This window comes from Tachypleus tridentatus, chromosome 2 (assembly GCF_004210375.1).
Source record: "Tachypleus tridentatus isolate NWPU-2018 chromosome 2, ASM421037v1, whole genome shotgun sequence".
In the NCBI taxonomy this organism is placed as follows: domain Eukaryota; kingdom Metazoa; phylum Arthropoda; class Merostomata; order Xiphosura; family Limulidae; genus Tachypleus; species Tachypleus tridentatus.
This window is the reverse complement of record NC_134826.1, coordinates 69,359,312-69,378,441: the sequence shown is the minus strand read 5'-3', so window position 1 is coordinate 69,378,441 and position 19,130 is coordinate 69,359,312. Positions and strand designations below refer to the sequence as shown.

Genomic DNA, 19,130 nt, shown 5'->3' with positions numbered 1-19,130 from the left:
TTAATTTTATGTATATTATTTAGTTTTGTGAATTACTTGTATTATCATAGCATGATTTCCAATGTAGTAAACTGATTATCCCTCGCTAATATAGGCTTTTCTTGCTTTTTTATATCATCTGGTGTCTGTAACCTTTGCAAGAGGTAATCATAGAATGCTCTGTTGCTCTTGTAAGATAACTTTTACTAAGCTTTGTTTTTGTTCAGTTTTTTCTTCAGTAATTTGGCTGTTCAAGAACTGCGATATTTATTTGTAATAGAAAAATCTATTTCCTTATTAAAGCAAAATAATTACCGCATATATCGCACAAATTTGTTATTTAGACTGGTTTGACTGTTGTTTAGCACAAAGCTACATATAAAGTTATCTATGCTCTGCTCACCACGGGTGTCGAAATTCCATTTTTAGCGTTACAACCTTGCAGACTTACCTTTGAGCCGCTAGAGGCGCTTTGGGCTATCCGTGATACTTTCCTAGCCAGTGTAATAAATTTTGATTAATTTTTATTTCGATTAATTCTGTTATATTTATTTATTTACAGGTTGGTAGTTGGGAAAACGTTGGAAGGTGTTTAGAGTGGCAATATATGTTTTCTTGTCGTTAACGGATGGATGTAAAAACTTTGAGATACGTCAGTTTTCTAACTGAAGGAACAGTGAACATTGGTTTGGTGAAAAAACGACTTCCATTTCCAAGTTAAAGGCCCCATGAGATCGGATAATGGTTTGAAAGGTTGAATAGACGAAGAACACGTCGTCATTTTCGATTCCTTTCTTTCCCCTCCCTACACGACGTTTTGACTTCACCTACCAATTATGAACACGTAAAATAATGAAGTTCTTGTGTTGTTATTTCATAATTTGATTGATATGTCGTGGAAGTGTGGATGTATATCTTTAAGTGTAATTTATATTATATTATTCAAGTTGTCTCATCATATAAAGTGATAACATTGATTGTTATAGTGCTTGTCAAATGTTGAGGAACTCGTTTTATCATTTTATCTTCAAATGCTTATGTTAAGTAATTGTTTTGTGTCACATCATATAAATTGTGGCTTAAAATCAAGTTTTATATGAGTATGTGTGTACGCATGTTTTTTAAGTTTAATTTCACGGCTGAACAGAATTTTACGGGCGAAAATTTTGTGGTTTATCTATATTTTGGGAAAGTTGTGATGTAAAGGTTATATGTGCAAGATAATACACGTTGCAGCTTTTAATTAAATTTTCGTTAAAATGTGTGGTATATAAAACAGTAAAATGTGATGTATATAAATGTAAATTGTAGAATTCCGCGATTCTTGTCTTGATAAGAAAAACGGTAAGCCTTTAAACACGAATTACTAAATTAATTATACATAAACACAGATATACCAATATATATATATGCATATATATATCAAATTTATTAGCACGACTATCAACAACAGCTGCAATAGCGAATATGTCCTCATACATTTTTATTTATTTCATTTTCTAACATTTTCACATGAAAAAAGAAAACGGTTGAAAACAATAATTTAAAAAAATTTAAAATAAAGCAGTGTAATATTACTAACTAAAAAATAAAAATATTTATAATGTTGGGCGATTTACATAAATGCAGGAATTAATATTTCTGAAACGGGTAAAACGTGGCAATGCTTGCATATCCTGCCATTATATAAGAGCAATTAATTCGAAAGCAATAACTGGAATTTTATTTATATGTCCTCTTAATAGTAAGAATGGAACATAGGTAGAAGTGTAAAATGCAAAATAATTATGTTCCAATTTTGTTATTTTTAAAATAGCTGGAGAGCCACATAACGGTAAAACTAAGTGATTTAGGCGTGATATTTTATTTTATTAATAAATATATTTACCTGAATGTCATTATATTCTAATCGCTACAGTAACATCCATGTAGTTTAACCGTAGTTAGAAGACGCTGAATTCTGTCTGCATAATATATTTTTCGACTATTTGGTTAAAATGAAAGGAGTTGCTTGTTGTATGCTTAACTAAAAACATTAAAAAAAATATTGAATGGAGTTAGACATTATGCTAAATAATAAACTTAAGCTTAATTGTATTATTTAAGTCAGTGGCGATATTTAAGAAAAAATTGCGGTCAAGCATGATTTTCGTCATCATTTTTTAGGCCTATCGAATCTTCCTTCTCAAGTAAATTTGGTAAGTTTGCTTCTGGTAGTGTAGTGAGCTACTTTTAAAAGGGAAATGATAAAAGAAAATGTAGTCAAACATACACCCTTGTGCAAATTAATTGAAACAAGACGGAAAATTACGATTTTTTCAATGTTTTGCGTTTTATTTCTGAGAATCCAAACATTACTCACAAATTAATACATGGTATGACCATCTTTATTTTTCAAAGATCATTAATCCGCTTTGACATCGAGTCCACGAGTTGACTGCAATCTTTACTAATTTTTGGATCGCGGTACCACACCTCAATTATGGCCTCAATTAGCTTATCTTTTGTAGTATAGTCTTTTCCCCAAAGTCTTTCTTTATAAATCACCCAAAGATTTTTAATAGGATTTAAGTCCGGAAAGTTCCCACGCTAGTCCACCACCTTTATTCGCGTTGTAGTCATAACATTCTTCACAAGTTTCAATGTGTGGCACGGAGCCAGATCTTGCTGAAAAATGCCAGATCTATCTAGAAATCTCTTTTTCAATTCTGGAACGACTCTTCTCTGCAAAACTTCGATGTACTGTGGTCCTCGCATCATACCTCCTACAATATGTAAGTCTCCGACGCCATAGTAGCTGAAAAAGCCCCAAAACATCTTCATGGGATGTTTTACAAACTGATTAATGTGAGATTCTCGAAGTTTCTCACCTGGAAATCTGCAAACATGCAGACTTCTTTGACCTGTAATAAGAAATGAGTCTCGTCACTGAATAACATCTTCCTCCATTGTTCTTGCGTCCAATTCTTGTATTTCATACCCCATTGATACCGATTTTTCTTTATTGAGTTGGTAAGTTGTTTTTTGATTGGTCTTCTTGCCCTTCTAACGCAATCTCGAATGACGTAATATTCCTCAAAATTTCGTCATATAACCCAAAAATAAATCGACCGTACTGCAAAACACAGCTAATGACGCCGTCTGTGTGAAAAAATGACTATTAAAGGAAATCAGCGGGTCCAGCGAGCCTACACCGGCCGCCATGCTGAAAATATTGTAAAATGACCATTTGTTTCAATTAATTTGCACAAGGGTGTATATGATTATATAAATTTGATGAATTATTAACTCTTACTATTAATCTAAAGTTAGACGTGAAAAAATAAGCTTTGAAGATTGTTATATTTTTATTGTAAATGAAAAGTCGTAGTAGTAATGCACAGTCGAAGTCTGTTACTTGTAATTTGAATGTTTACTGGAAATTGAAACTGAGATTAAAAAGTCTGTATAGAGTTAACCTTCCCTTCATCAGGACTTTTGTTACTTTAAAACGTAAAATTAACTTAGTAAGGCTAGTTTTGTATTTACTTAACATTAAATATTTGAAACACAAGTTGCCTTCAATCTTGCTTTAATAATAAAATTGGAAAGTCAACAGGTTCTCAGCCCAGGTTGGAAAATGTAATTAATCATGCACATGTTTGGCTACATTTTAATCTATATTCTATAAAATCCAAAATTTAATTAAACTTAAATTTCTAATTTTATTAATTAGCGTAGAATAAATACTTCTACTAACGAATGGAATATGGTATCTTGAGTTCCTGTTGAATAAACAAACTTTATGAATTTCTTCCAACTTTAATTTTTTAGTAAATGTTTTCTTTCAAGAGGTACTTTGCATTCATCTGATAAAAATATGTATTTAACTAATACCGTTCGTTCTGTGAAAGTAAGATTTCATTAATTAAATATTTGATAAGCAAAAACTTATTTTTTCTTGATCTTGCGTGTTTCTGTGTCGTATCCTAGTCTCTTCGAAGCTGCTATATGAACCAAGTGCATTACACGAAATATTTTAATCGCTCTGTAAATAGATAAATAAAAACTGTTGAATTATCCCATTCTGATTTCCGATTTTAGTAATTTGCATAAATTATTTTTAAGTTTCATTTGTTGTTAACAGTAATTGTTAAGTAATTTCAGTAGTATTTTTATTTATAATATATCAATATTTCCCTTCAGTCTTTAATATTTAACAGTGATTGTAAATGGAAAATGAGCTAAACAAAGAAGGTACATAAAGTGGCGAGTTCTTTCCATTTTTGTTACGTTACTGTATGCAGTAATAAGAGTAATAACGTTATTTTACGTTACTTACGTACAAATTAGGAAATTTGCGTTGTTTTGGGCCGTTGAGTAGTATGTTTAAGCTGACACTTGGAGTTAATGGCATACCACATCGTTTGATATTCCTCTGTATAATGTGACACAAAGATGAAATATTGGATCACCTGTACTGTTTGTGTAGTAACCCAAAACTAATATTCGATAAGACATGTTTAACCCAGTGATGCAGCTTACCTAAGCTTTCGTGTTAATGTATAAAATGGTTTATTCCATTTATAATTAATTTAAGCGGAGTTTATTAAAACCCACTGCTTCTGAGGGGTTAAAATACTATATCGATAGTCATCATATTTTGTTGTGTTCAGTATTCTGTGTGTAATAATAATTGTTTAATTAATATTTACTAAAATTATTCAGATAATATCGTTACACTTGCTTTTATTTTTAACTGTTTTATTTGATATGTTATACAATTAGTTTCTATTCTCAACATTGGTGTTATACTATGAGTACAAATATAAATGTAGTATAGTGATATATATTGAAATGAAGTCAATTTTAAGTGCATGAATTAAAGCCTTGAACAATATAATTATAAATACATTAGCAGTTATGTTTAGTCAGAGGTGTTCTGTAGAAATGGTGATATACAATCTATAATTCCCTGTATTGGTCGAAGCCTCCTTACTTGTTTGCTAAAACTAAATATTTCGATGCTAAAGAGTTGGTACTGAGTTTGTTTCATGATTTTATTATGTATCTTGAAGAAAGCGAATTGATGGTGATTTGAATTAACCAATGTACAACAGTTCTATCGCACGTCATTATTATTATGAACTGTGATTCGCTGTACATAGACCTATCAGCAATTAAACTTTTAAGATGCCTTACTCCTTTTTTTGAGAAAGTAAACAAATCCCTGTTCGACAGCAATAGCTACCTGAGGACTGTGTATATATTTTAGTAAGGAACCTTTGTCTCAACATGATAACTAGTCGTGTTGTTTGGATACCTTATCTGTATTGATATATTCTTTGTGTACATTTAAGTATATTCACACGAGGTATGTCTGTAACAATCGTCTGTTAACGCCACCTACGATATACCAGTTTCATTGATTTTATGTAATAATGGTTAATTATGATCCAGATGTTAATCAGCCCTGTCGTAACATCAGATTTGAACAGATCAAGTATCTGTACTGAAGACCTGCGAGTACCATTGTTGTATCTTTGTTTGTTTGTTGTAAAGCACAAAGCTACAAAATGGGTCATCTGTGCTCTATCCACTACGAATAGTGAGTGACATATTGGAGCAGAAAGTTATGCTGTTTTATGCCTATGAGATTTTTGATGTTTTTTATTTACTAATTTCACCCATAGCTTTTTTCACTGCACTGCGTGTAATTTGTGCGTTTTAATGTATATATATACACATGAAAGGAAATTACACCAGTGAAATAAATAAATACTTGCTGGGTGACTTGGAAGTCAAGGTTCTGCTAAATAATGTGTACAGTTGCATATTGCTACGTGTGTCTGACATTTATTAACTAACTACAATGTTTGTTTTGTATCCTTTATATTGCAATTTATATGTAACTAGAAATTGGAAGTAATGAGCAGAATTTGTATATATTGTACCATATAAACAATATAATGCACACCTTGACAGTTTCCACTTTGTTGCTGAGAGAAAGGATTTCGTAGATGTGCGACAGAATCTTGTGGGACGGGTGTCATAGGTTATTAATGATAAAATTGAAGTCAGTTGGAAGAAGGCTATTTCACGTGTACCTCGGTTTGTTATACTATTGTCTCCATTTTATGTGTTGTATAAACAATGTAGTGTTTTTAATTGTTTCTAAGACGGCGTATCAGAGTTTCGGGTTAACAATTTGAGTACTGTCAGTTACTGGTATTCCCAATGTCTTAAGAAGAACTTTGATAGTGATTGATAACAATAAAAATTAGCTTTATTCACCAACTATCAATCACAAAAGTGAATCGTAAATAACCCCATGTACTGCAGTACTAAGTTTTGTTTTTTTCATTGAAAACACCGGGTGTAAAACTAGTGTACACAGTTTCCGCAGACAAAACTTTAATTTTTTTTAATGGTGTTTCTCCCATGAATCTAAGATTGTATTTTGATAATGAACAGAAGTACGTGGCCACGTACAGTTACGATTTTGTTTCAGGGTATATAGGCCTTAAAGTTACAAAGTTAAATACAACCAAATAGTTAGAAACTTACACGTTGCAATTGTTACCCTTAACTTTCCCTGGAAGCTATTGAATGTAAACACATACCAACTAGTGGTAATTATGAATTTTGATTTTACTGACCGTACAAAAAAGCAAAAATATACTAATATTGGTTCTTGTGGTTTAAAAAATTAATTTCAATAGTTCTCTAAAGAAGATGGAAGAATCAAAGAGGAAAACCGACATCAACTTTTGTGATCCACAAATATATCTGGATAAACTTATATAGTACGAGTTTTCAGGCTACACAAACTCAACACCTTTAAAGGTGCCATACTGATTTTAAACATCTCTGTTGGTGTATAAATGAAGCATTCTTTCACACGTAGCCTAAAAACTTATCTCGAACAACTCTAATGATACTGACAACTGTTGTTTCTATTCTGTTGTTAAAACCAACCCCGGATTAAGGCAAGGGCTTACCAGGCTGAAGCCCAGGGTCTCACACTAATTAGGGAGCTTCAAGCTATGACAAAAAATGTATTGCACGTAGAAGTTTTGTCTCGAGGGGGCCTCTTTTAAGTTGAAAAGCCTAGGGCCAATGAAACCCGTAATCCGGCCTTGGTTAAAACTACTTCGAGTTTTTCTTTCATCATACGTTTTATTTTAAAGAACGCTCTGTCAGATGATAATGTACTGATATGGAAACATTTATGGACAGTTCCATTTCTGACTGTTGAGGACAACGTTTCGAACTGTTGACCTGATGTAGACTTGCACTAGCAGTCCGGAACGTAGTTCTCAAAATGTTAATGTAGTCGATTAAAGGATATGCTTCTTTCTGTCAGTTTTACAAGTGTTGTGTGATGCTATAAAGTGAAACCAATGTTTGATTTCATCTGCTTCCGAACTTTTACATTGACCATTATCGATTACAATTTGTTGAATGTTTGTGCATTATCGATTACAATTTGTTGAATGTTTGTGGAAGCTCAAACTCATTATCTGCGAACGACACACGGTTTAAGATATAATGATTACTTCTTTATTAACGTTTTAATTAATTACTTTACACAGTACAATATCGCAGTACTCATACACTACGGTTAGATAGATGTCGCCAGTATTTTTAATTTTTGTAGCGCGATGGTTTGGATTGTAGAATAATAATAATATCATCTCTCACTGATGGAATTTTTAAAATTTTTGTTGTTGTTGTTGATAGTTTTCTGAGAAACAATATTGAAAATATGCTGTTCAGTGGTATAGAGTAGATAAGAGAACTGGAAATATCAGTACCGCGAAATAATCATTGTAAAAACATGCCTATTTCTGTCATCAAATGTGGGGACCCGAAACACCTGAAACGACAACAACTTGACATTGAACTGTGAACGGTGCTAACGTGCATAAACTTTAATTACATTGATGAACTTTAGCCTAGAATTTTCTTTAACTTTGATCTAAGTATGCGAAAACCTTATTATTCTCGTGGTTTGTTTGTTACATTTTTATGTATTAAAAGAAGGGTTTTACCCTACACTTGAACTTATCAGTACGTTGTTATCCTGTATACAGTTACTGTGCTCAGTAAAATGGAATATTTCAAATAAAAGTTGTAACAGGGTTTACATCGTCGTTGTAGAAGTTTCTTTTCTTTTTTAAATTGGGTTGGCATTTTATTTATACGGAATGTTAATACAACAAATCCAACAAAATATATGTATGTGAAATAATTGATATTGTTATTTAACATATTTATTTCTGTTTTGTCATTTTCTAAGATAAATGAACTTAAAGGTTTCATTCAGTTAAACTATGCTGTGAAGATTCTTTATTCGTTATTGATTAACAGGTAGTAACAAAATAAAACCAAAACTGTTTTGCGAATAATTACTACAGATTGTATAAAGTACCTAAAGTAAATTAATCTGAACCTTAATAATTTTGACATGTCCCAACTCACTTCATAAAGAACATTCAAAGATCAAGTATCTGTACTGAAGATCTGCGAGTACCATTGTTGTATCTTTGTTTGTTGTTGTTAAGCACAAACAAACTGGCCATCTGTGCTTTGTCCACACCACATGTAACTAAAACGGGTTTGAACATTATAAATCGACAGACTTGCCACTGGGGAAGATATGGCTTTTTTGGCCTGACCACTGGGAAACATATAACTTTTTATGCCTATCTACTGGGAAACATGGCTTTTTAGGCTTAACAACCGAGAAATATATGACTTTCTAGGCCTACTAGCAATTTTAACTATTCTTGGTTAAACTGATGCGTAAAACCTTGTCAAAGATATATTTTAACCACTATAGGTAATGTAATGAGATCTGCTTTAGCCACACCTCTGAAATTCTTAAACACGTGTTAGGGAGTAAGTGAAAGCTCTGTACGTAAATGTATTATACAGGGTGTTCGGAAAGTCACTGTGCACTTATATATTTATTATTAGACATGTTTCAATATAGAATACAGGAGGTAAATATGAATGACAATTATAAACAATGTTGAAAGTGACCCCCGTTGGCATCAATACATGCCTGGATCCTTCTTATTTTGTTTCTAAACACCGCTATCAGTTGCTGGCTTGAAATAGACTGAATAAAATATGATTACAAAACTGCACACTGACTTTTCGAACACCCTGTATTTGAAGTACAGTAGTAGTCTAATGAAGCTGTGAATGTACAAATAATAACTTTGGGGCGTCTGTTATCAAAGACGTCACACCATTAAAATTTATACTACATAATATATATATACATAAGACAAGATATTTTATCTTCAGGATTTTTTTTTTTTTACATTGTAAATTAATGCAAGAGTAGACATAACTACTAGTGTGTATCATTGCACTGGCAAGTATCATCAATACTGTTTGTTTGTTTTTTGAACTTCGCACAAAGCTACTCGAGGGCTATTTGCGCTAACCGTCCCTAATTTAGCAGTGTAAGACTAGAGAGAAGGCAGCTAGTCATTACCACCCACCGCCAACTCTTGGGCTACTCTTTTACCAACGAATAGTAGGATTGACCGTAACATTATAACGCCCCCACGGCTGAAAGGGTGAGCATGTTTGGCGCGACGGGGATGCGAACCCGCAACCCTCGAATTATGAATCGCACGCCTTAACACGCTTGGCCATGCCGGGCCTCATCAATACTATATTACATAATAAGTTGTAGGACTAAGTACAATATTTAAAATTTTACTAGTCTGTAACAAACAAAAGCACTGACAACGTCTCGATGTAATCACGAGCCATAACAATTCTCGTGCGGTCACGATCAAACTTATTTTTCTGTGTTGTAATCATTATTGTTAATTTCTGGGACTGGCAGAAGAATAGGTGATTATTGGTTTAATTTTCTTTTTGAATTTCGTTTTATTGAAGCCTGCGACGCCAATTTTATGGAACTCGGATTTGGCATAATTAAGGCTATCTCTGATTGGATAAAATTACCCCTTCTGTGTCTCAAGAGAAAAGTTCCTGCGTAAATAAATAGATAATTTAGGCATGTGCGGAATGCCCATTGTACACCGGTAATTCTTGTGGGCATTTAAACCTCGAGAATGTTAAATTATATTGGCAATCCATTGAGTGGTCTTACTATTATGGTCCAGCATGTCCAGGTGGTTAAGGCACTCGAATCGTAATCTGAGGGGCGAGTTCAAATCCCTGTCACACCAAACATACTTGCCCTTTCAGCTGTGGGAGCATTATAAGTGACGTTCAATCCCACTATTCTTTGATAAAAGAGTATCCCAAGAGTTGGCGGTGGATGGTGATGGCTAGTTGCCTTCCCTCTAGTCTTACGCTGTTAAATTAGGGACAGCTAGTGCAAATAGCCCTCGAGTATCTTTGCGCAAAATTCAAATCAAACTTACTATCATATATATTTTTTGTAGATGAATATCTATTCCGATTGAAGACGTTTCGGCTTACACATATTTCAAGGGTCAATGAAGGCCACAGGTACCAAACTGAGTTTAAATTAGAGTAACTGAAATAAAATAGAACTACGACAGTGTAAGGGAGCATAGCACGTGAAGCGAGCTAAAAGTGTTGTTAAATGAGTTATAATCCCTTATAATAATGGTAAGATAAAAAACAAATAAAGAAAAGAAACTATTTAAAAATATTATAGGGGTCAGACATTGTACCTATTAATGAAAGGGCGTTTGGATTGACTCAAAAGAAATTCCTTAAATTTTCTGTCAAGAAAGTTGTCACAATTAAAACGTTCATTTGATAAAGTGTCTCATTAATTGTACTGTATACTTTGTTGTAATGTTCGGTAGTGGTTTTTTGTTGTTGTCAGGGTTTTATGCATAAGTGGGATGAGAATCCTTCTAAAGTAGGCGTCTGTGACATGTTGGTGATAAATTCGACAATAAATGGACAGCACACATTCCACTTGTTTTAAAATAATGTATTGAAAACAGGTTAAACCTACGTACAAAACTTCATTACACTATGGAGATCAGAGTTGTATCTTAAACACTGTATGATTCTCTTTTTCTTGTCAAGAGTCCACTTCAGGCTGATTTAATTACGTTAGAATCCAACTGACAAGGCAAACTAGTTTTCTCTAGTATTAAAATAACAAAGATTCGAGTAATATGACGTCAACAATATTAGTTACATCTCTATAACAATGAATCACAAACACAACATAAGACTTAACGAGTTATGTAACCAAACTTGTCATAACTATCGCTTTTAAAATAATTACTTCTAACTTTCTTGCTATAAAAACTAAACAATTAATAAATAGTACCTATGTTAAATAGTCCTCGATATTAAACAATTGTACTTAATCATGGATTTTTTTTGGCAAGTTAAAAGTGATTTATATTCATTGCATTGAGATTAGCTTACAGTTGTGATCGGCTAGTGTGAGAAGAGTAACAGTAAGATAAAACGTATTCTCAAAACAACTGATATGGATATTAAATCTTTAATTAAAATAAAGTAACTAGCAATGCTTCGACCTTCTTAGGTCATCTTCAGGTTAATCTGAATGAATTGTAAATGAAAATATGTTTTGAAGTCTATTAAAACATTGAAGGCCTGGCATGGCCAAGCGCGTAAGGCGGGCGACTCGTAATCCGAGGGTCGCGGGTTCGCGCTAAACATGCTCGCCCTCCCAGCCGTGGGGGTGTATAATGTGACGGTCAATCCCACTATTCGTTGGTAAAAGAGTAGCCCAAGAGTTGGCGGTGGGTGGTGATGACTAGCTGCCTTCCCTCTAGTCTTACACTGCTAAATTAGGGACGGCTAGCATAAATAGCCCTCGAGTAGCTTTGTGCGAAATTCCAAAACAAAACATTGATCATTTTGGCGCTTCGTAATGCTTATGACAGAAATATTTAACCCTACCAGTCTGCAGTGTTGTGTTCGTTCTTTATAATACACAGATGGACGGAAGTCTGAGGAACAGAAGGCACTAAAAACAAATGATTATACATGTATCCAAGAAAAGTAAAGAACATACATAGTTTTCAGAATTACCGGAAAAGTTTTTACTCTTTTAATTCCAACTACTGCAAACATTCTCTATTCTCCATTATCAACCTAATCTTTTCTCTGTTATTCCCAATGTTGTTTTCACATAATAAATAAATCAAATTAACTTAATGAATATTAAAGTTTATGTGTGACTGTGTGTGTGTGTGTGTGTGTGTGATACTTCCTTCTTATACGTTCATGGAAAACAGTAAAATTAACTAGCAGAAACCATACTTTAGAATTAAGTTTCGCTTTCAGGGTGCCATGTGCGGTATTTGACGTGATATACTTAACAGAGATATTATATATATTAAATATTAATAATGTTACACCTGGCCATAAGTGTCTAGTAACTTTGAACGGGTCTATAATAAAGAAAAGTAAAATTCCTCATTGCAGAACCAACAAGAGAAAATGTCTTTTAGACAATTTATCTTACAATTTAACCTAGAAATTTAGGTTAAGGATGTAGGTTACAACCACAAAAACCGTTTCGCTGCATAAACTTCATCAAAGATATACACTTCTTAGTAACAGCTTTACTTAATACTTGGATTACAGTCATGAATTTTGTTGTGTTTTATGAATTAAACTCACAGACTTGTTCTTTTGGACAAAGAGAAGACTCAGTGAGAAATAAGAAACTGAACACTCTACTGAAAATGTAGAAATAACCAGATAGCAAAATAACAGAGTTCCATGACCCAAATTAACAATTTCATGAAGTGTAACAAGTTCTTTCCATTAAACAGAAATTTAACCTAAAAGTATTCACTAATTCAAGGGTGAAATATTTCAGTCTCAATGGCCGAGTGCATAAGAAAAAAAGTAACTTGCATTTATTTCAAACCATAAAATTTAACATAATAATCCTGTAAAGAAAAAAAATAAATGTTTGCTTAGGCTGATCTATGTAATTAATTTTTTTTTTACTTAAATAATATATTATTCTGGTACGAACTCGATTAAATTATAGAATTTTTCTTTCTCAAATTTTCCATCGTGTTCTCTGTATTGAATGTTCTAAGCCTAGAACTTTAGACTTTTTATATCAAGCAAAAGTAAGAGACAGCTATCGGTCTGATCAAGAACAAACATACGTATATATCACATAAGCTGATTTAACTTTTTCGTTGTTAAATAATGATATACCACACAAGTTGATTTAACTTTCTCGTTGTTAAATAATGATATATCACACAAGTTGATTTAACTTTCTCGTTGTTAAATAATGATATATCACACAAATTGATTTAACTTTCTCGTTGTTAAATAATGATATATCACACAAGTTGATTTAACTTTCTCGTTGTTAAATAATGATATACCACACAAGTTGATTTAACTTTCTCGTTGTTAAATAATGATATATCACACAAGTTGATTTAACTTTCCCGTTGTTAAATAATGATATATCACACAAGTTGATTTACCTTAATCGTTGTTAAATAATGATATATAAATCATTTTTGTACAACTTGTTACTGTTTTTCTTTTTCAGTGGAAGGACAGAAAAATATTCAAGTAACATTTGTTCAAAATTTAATAACTTTTGTTTAATGATTTTTACCTACAAATGTCACCTAATGAAAAACAGTGAAAGTTTTAATTGCTTGAAAATGTTCCAACTCAGTCATTTTTGTTTAGTATTAAGTTTATGGAGCACCATCTGTGGTTTTTGTTACCATGGTTTCCTTTTCCTATGTGAGGTCTCTTAGATTAACTTAAATTGAATAATCTAAGTTTTATTGCTTGTGTGAACTGAACATTTGAAATTAATTTTAGTCTCAGTTTAAGAGCGTGTTTGTGTGTGTTTTTCATATAGCAAAGCCACAAAGGGCTATCTGCTCAACCCACCGAGGAGAATCGAACCCCTGATTTTAGCGTTGTAAATCCGGAGACATACCGCTGTACTAGCGGAGGACCTCAGTTTAAGAGCTACTCCATTTTCCTCAAGTATCTTACTATGACTGAATATATCATTTGGTTATTCAAGACTGAACGCTTAATGGTTTCAGTTTCCGTTTCAGCCAACACCAACTTGTTCAAAAGGTTTGTGAGATCTTTAAGTAATGGTTTCTCTGGATGTTCTTCGTAACTTCAATAAAATTACTTTTTAGGTTTTTATCAACGGTAAGAAATATTGATATATATTCTTGTATAATCCTCTCATACTCCTAGAGTCATCATTTTATCCTATGAACCCTTTCCAATAAAGTATATCAGCCATTACTATGCATGTATGTTTACTCTGTTATTCAAGCGCCGTACAAAACAATTCGGAGAGAGTTAGAGATAGTTACAAAGGTTGTTAAACATTTGCTATTATTATCGTTTTTGTAAAGTGGAAAAAAGATCAGGTGTACAGTGTCAAATATCTTAAACTTTCACAATAAATTCAAAATATTTTATCAGGGAAGTAGGAAAATTTATCCTTCCTAGGATGAGAAGTAAAATAGTAGGTCTGGGGATAAGAAATAAAATTAGAGGGTTACACCTTTCCACCATCAAATCGTTAGCTTATAATCTTTCAAGGTTATCCACTAACACCCATTCTTGAGAAAAATAAAAATTTAAACCCAGCATTTATTTTTCAAGAAGTAATCAACTGCGCTTTTAAACTCCTCTAAAGTGCCAGTCGCCAATAGTACTGGCGGCAACTTAATTCTTAATCATCCTGTTAAGAAATATAAATATTTTGACTGGAACCTATCCTGTCTTTTTCAAATCTTAAACTTATGTCTTCTCGTCCTATCATCTACTTTTATTATGTAGCAAAAAGAAACCTGAAGTCTTTATCCTATCGATAGCATCACCATCTGAAGTCTTTATCCTATCGATAGCATCACCATCTGAAGTTTTTATCCTATCGATAACATCACCATCTGAAGTCTTTATTCTATTGATAACATCACCATCTGAAGTTTTTATCTTATCGATAACATCACCATCTGAAGTCTTTATTCTATTGATAACATCACCATCTGAAGTCTTTATCTTATCGATAACATCACCATCTGAAGTCTTTATTCTATTGATAACATCACCATCTGAAGTCTTTATCCTATCGATAACATCACCATTTAATTTAAGCCTTCGATAACCAGAATTACTCTAGTAGTCCTCCACTCAACCCTTTCCAATAATTCAATATTCGTTCTTAAAAAATGGCCCTGCCGTTGCCAGGTGGTTAAGCTGCTCGTCTCGTAATCTGAGAATTGCGGGTTAGAATTCCCATCACACCAAACATACTCGACTTTTTAACCGTAGAGGCGTATTAATATTACGGTCAATACGTTGGTAAAAGAGTAACTCAACAGTTGGCGGTGGGTGATGATGACAAGCTGCCTTCCCTCTAGTCTTACACTACTAAATAAGGGACGTCTAGTGCAGATAGCCGTCATGTAGCTTTGTGCGAAATTCAACAAACCTATTTTGATTTGTGTGTTGTGTGACTATAAATGCACTCTGAAATTCTGTAACGTTTGTCATAATCAACAGAACACTGCCTCGATGACTGCAGTAACTTATCCGTCACTATCAACGATCCTTTTCTTCCGTCTCGCTATTTGGATAATTATCTATTGGTTTTTCAGTTAAATTAATATAAAGTACAATCTACATAACAATGATGATTTTTTTTATTTTTTTCCCACCTGCAGCCTATCCAAATTTTCAAACTGCTTTGATGGATAAGCTGAACTCTCAAATGAAACTAAACACTCAGTTATTTGCAAAATTTCCTTTCTAAGCAGGCAAATAACATAGTTAGTAATCAATCGATAACAAGGTAACAAATTCATTAACTGATTCATTGATTAACATCTCTTTTTAATTCACTATGTGACTAACTAATTATCAAAACTTTTTTTCGTGTTTAAGTGTTCTTGTATTATTTTCACAGAAATATTAGGAAACTCGAGACGTCACGTCAGTTCTGAAACTGAGAGAACATCTATAGGATACACATCACCTTTAAGTCATGATAAACTCCTTCTAGCGACAATAAAAAAGTCTGCATTAACATATCAAAAACATATCGTATACAATTATGTAATAAACGGAATTCATGTTATATTAACCCCAAAATGAAATACTCAATGGATCATGACGTTATCCCTTCAGTTTTATTTTTGTTCTGCACATACGTTTTTATGTTTCATCCATATATCACTGATTTTTAGATAATATAAATAAACTTGCTTATTTGTTTTGGGGGATTTGCGCACAAAGCTACATGGAATATGACAACCTCTAATTTTGACTTGTGGTAAAATGACCTTGTTAACAGCCATTACCCTATGTCTTCTTTGTTTGAACAGTAGAATTTGAATGTCACTTTGGGGCACCCAAAACTCCATTGTACACTAAATACTAGACCACAAAATGAAATAATAGGTTGAACAGTTGCCAAGTTTTTATTTAAAGAAGGATGACGTTTCGAACTAGCACTCTTTGTTATATCGTACAGTTTACAAGAAAAGTGTGCGTAGTATTTTGAATATTGGGCGTGAAAATTCTAAACAAAATTACATCTATTATCTAAACAATTACAAGTCATGAAAAGATAAAAACAGATAGCAATTAAAACTTGGCGATTGTTTTACCCATTTTTCAATTTTGTTACTTTCGTTGCCTATGCGGTTTTATCCATATTTGTCATTTTTTACAAATACTAGACCACGCTTGGCCCCTACATACAAAGTAACAATAGGAATGCAATTGTACAACAGTATAACTTATTCCTCGAAACTGGTATAACTGTTACCATCTTCAGATACTGATATAACAAACAAGTCAACGTTAAATATGCTTATTTTCATATCTACCTAAAGCTACTGAACTAATAGGCTAGGAAAAATACACTCGGTCAATTGCATCCACCACCAGCTCTTGGTTAAACCACTCTAACACATCTATGGTCCCAAAGTGCGGAGCACTATTCATTTATTTATTTATTGGCAGTATTGTTTGTTTGCTTTGCATTAAAATTTCGAGCAAAGCTACACGAGAGCCATCTGCGCTAGCCGTCCCTGATTTAGTAGTGTAAGACTAGAGGGAAGGCAGTTAGTTAGTTATCACCACCCAAAGTCAATTCTTGGGCTACTCTTTTAAAGACTAATAGTGGCATTGATCGTCACGTAATAACGCCCCCACAGCTGAAAGGATGAACATGTGTGGTGCGACGAGGATTCGAACCCGCGACCCTCAGATTACGAGTCGAGCGCCCTAATGTAAGGGCCCTATTGGCAGTAACATCATGCACACAAGAACCGGCTGGTCCACAAGCTACGTATAGGGTGCATACCCATCTTTAAAAAATTCTTGAAATTGAGAATGGAATTTTAAGGGCTTGCAAGTGTTAGAAAAGTTTTTTTTTCATGCAAAAGTACTTGAACATATTATAATAGCAGAATATATCGATATATCTAGCTTTAAATGCATATTGCGGTGTTGAGTACATTATTTTATTTTTAGTCTCCACCTATATGTTAAAGAAATAAATAAAAATTCTATAAACTTTCAGTGGAATCCGATTGATATGGGTATATATTTTAGCTTCCAAAAAAGTGTTTGAAAAACGTCCTGAGAGTGCTTACAAAGTGCTTGAAATTGACCTGATCAATTCAGTGCTAACCACATACGTAGCTTACAATAATATATGGCCATATGTGTGATAATCCATTAGTTAATATGCAACTTTTTCGGAATTGGTAAGTTCTGTTTGGATGCTGGATAAGCAACATAAGTTATTACCTTAGCTGCACGTGGGATTGGATCCATTAAACATGTTTTCTTATAGGAGAGATAGGTGCGATTTAATTCGTGATATCTCGAAATAGACATCTGTGTCTTCTATTGGCGAATCTTGTAATCTGTAATGGCATCTGTGTTCAAGCACGAGTTGTTTGATGTCACGTGAGTGATGCACATTTCGTGAGCAGTCTGACTTGGTTTCAGTTATCACTCGCAAATTAGCAAACCTTTATTAACTTATTAAAGCATAAGCTCTTGGAAAATGTAGGCATTGTACCGATTTTGTGTTTAAGATATTGTGAGCTTTTATAACATTATTGTTGAAACAAAGGAACAAAATCGTTTTCGTTTACATGGTATGATTTAATTATGATAATTTCATTTTATTTTTCGTATAGATTATAGGCGGTTGTTGTTGTTGAATTAAGCTCAAAGCTAAACAATGAGCTATCTGTGCTCTGCCCACTACGGGTATCGAAACTCGGTTTTTAGCGTTGTACGTCCGCAGATAAACCGCTGAGCCACTTGAGGGCAATTATAGGAGGAAAACTCCCATTACACTGATGAGAGAGATAGAACCAGTAAATATTTCGTTTCACATTCTCTCTCTTTTACTAGTTCCAGATGTTTTCATCTTGTATGTGTTTGTTGTTAACCAAGAAGTCACAAGCACACAACATTATAATATTCAAATCACTATTTGATGAATCTTATGTTTTGCGGGGCCTAACCGCTACTTTAAACATGTAACAGAAACAATAAATATACTGATCACGTAATACAACATGTTTCAGAAAAAAAAAAAGAAAACAACTAGAATGGTTTTATTTTAGTTGTTTTATATTCTCACACACTTTTCAGTACATTTTCTGAACACTACAGTAGTTAATGTATAAAATCAGACGCTGTTTAATTAGTAAATTTAACTTAAAGACAAATTTAGTTAAAACCAAGCAGGCAACGAAAATATTAAAATTAAATAACAGATCGAACAATCACCAAGTTTTTGTACTTTTTTTATTTTAAGATAGATGACGCTCGAGCCAAAGGTTTTCTTTAACTGCAGTAACAGTGAACATCTGCTCTTCTTTCTTACCATTAATATTTTACCCGTATTTTACGAGTTGATTGTTTGTTTTTGAGTTTCGCGCAAAGCTACACGAGGGCTATCTGCCCTAGTCGTCCCTAATTTAGCATTTTCAGACTAGAGAGAAGGCAGCTAGTCATCACCACCCACCGCCAACCTGTGAACTACTCTTTTACCAACAAATTGTGGGATTGACTGTCATATTATAACGCCTCCATGGCTGAAAGGGCGAGCGTGTTTGGTGTAGCGTGGATTTGAACCCGCAACCCTGAAATTGCAAGTTGAG

At 33.3% G+C, this 19,130-nt stretch overlaps 1 protein-coding gene across 15 annotated transcripts in view; it reads left to right on the top strand.

Annotated features, from left to right (window-relative positions):
- LOC143244151 (RNA-binding protein Musashi homolog Rbp6-like) overlaps positions 1 to 8,097 on the top strand; it is a 153,189-nt gene extending 145,092 nt beyond the window's left edge. For all 15 annotated transcript variants that reach the window (XM_076488322.1, XM_076488323.1, XM_076488314.1 and 12 more), the window contains one exon: positions 542 to 8,097. In XM_076488322.1, coding sequence (XP_076344437.1) covers positions 542 to 604 — 63 coding nt within the window. In that variant the 3' untranslated portion in view covers positions 605 to 8,097. The remainder of the gene's footprint in view (positions 1 to 541) is intronic.
- The last annotated feature ends 11,033 nt before the right edge of the window (positions 8,098 to 19,130 follow it).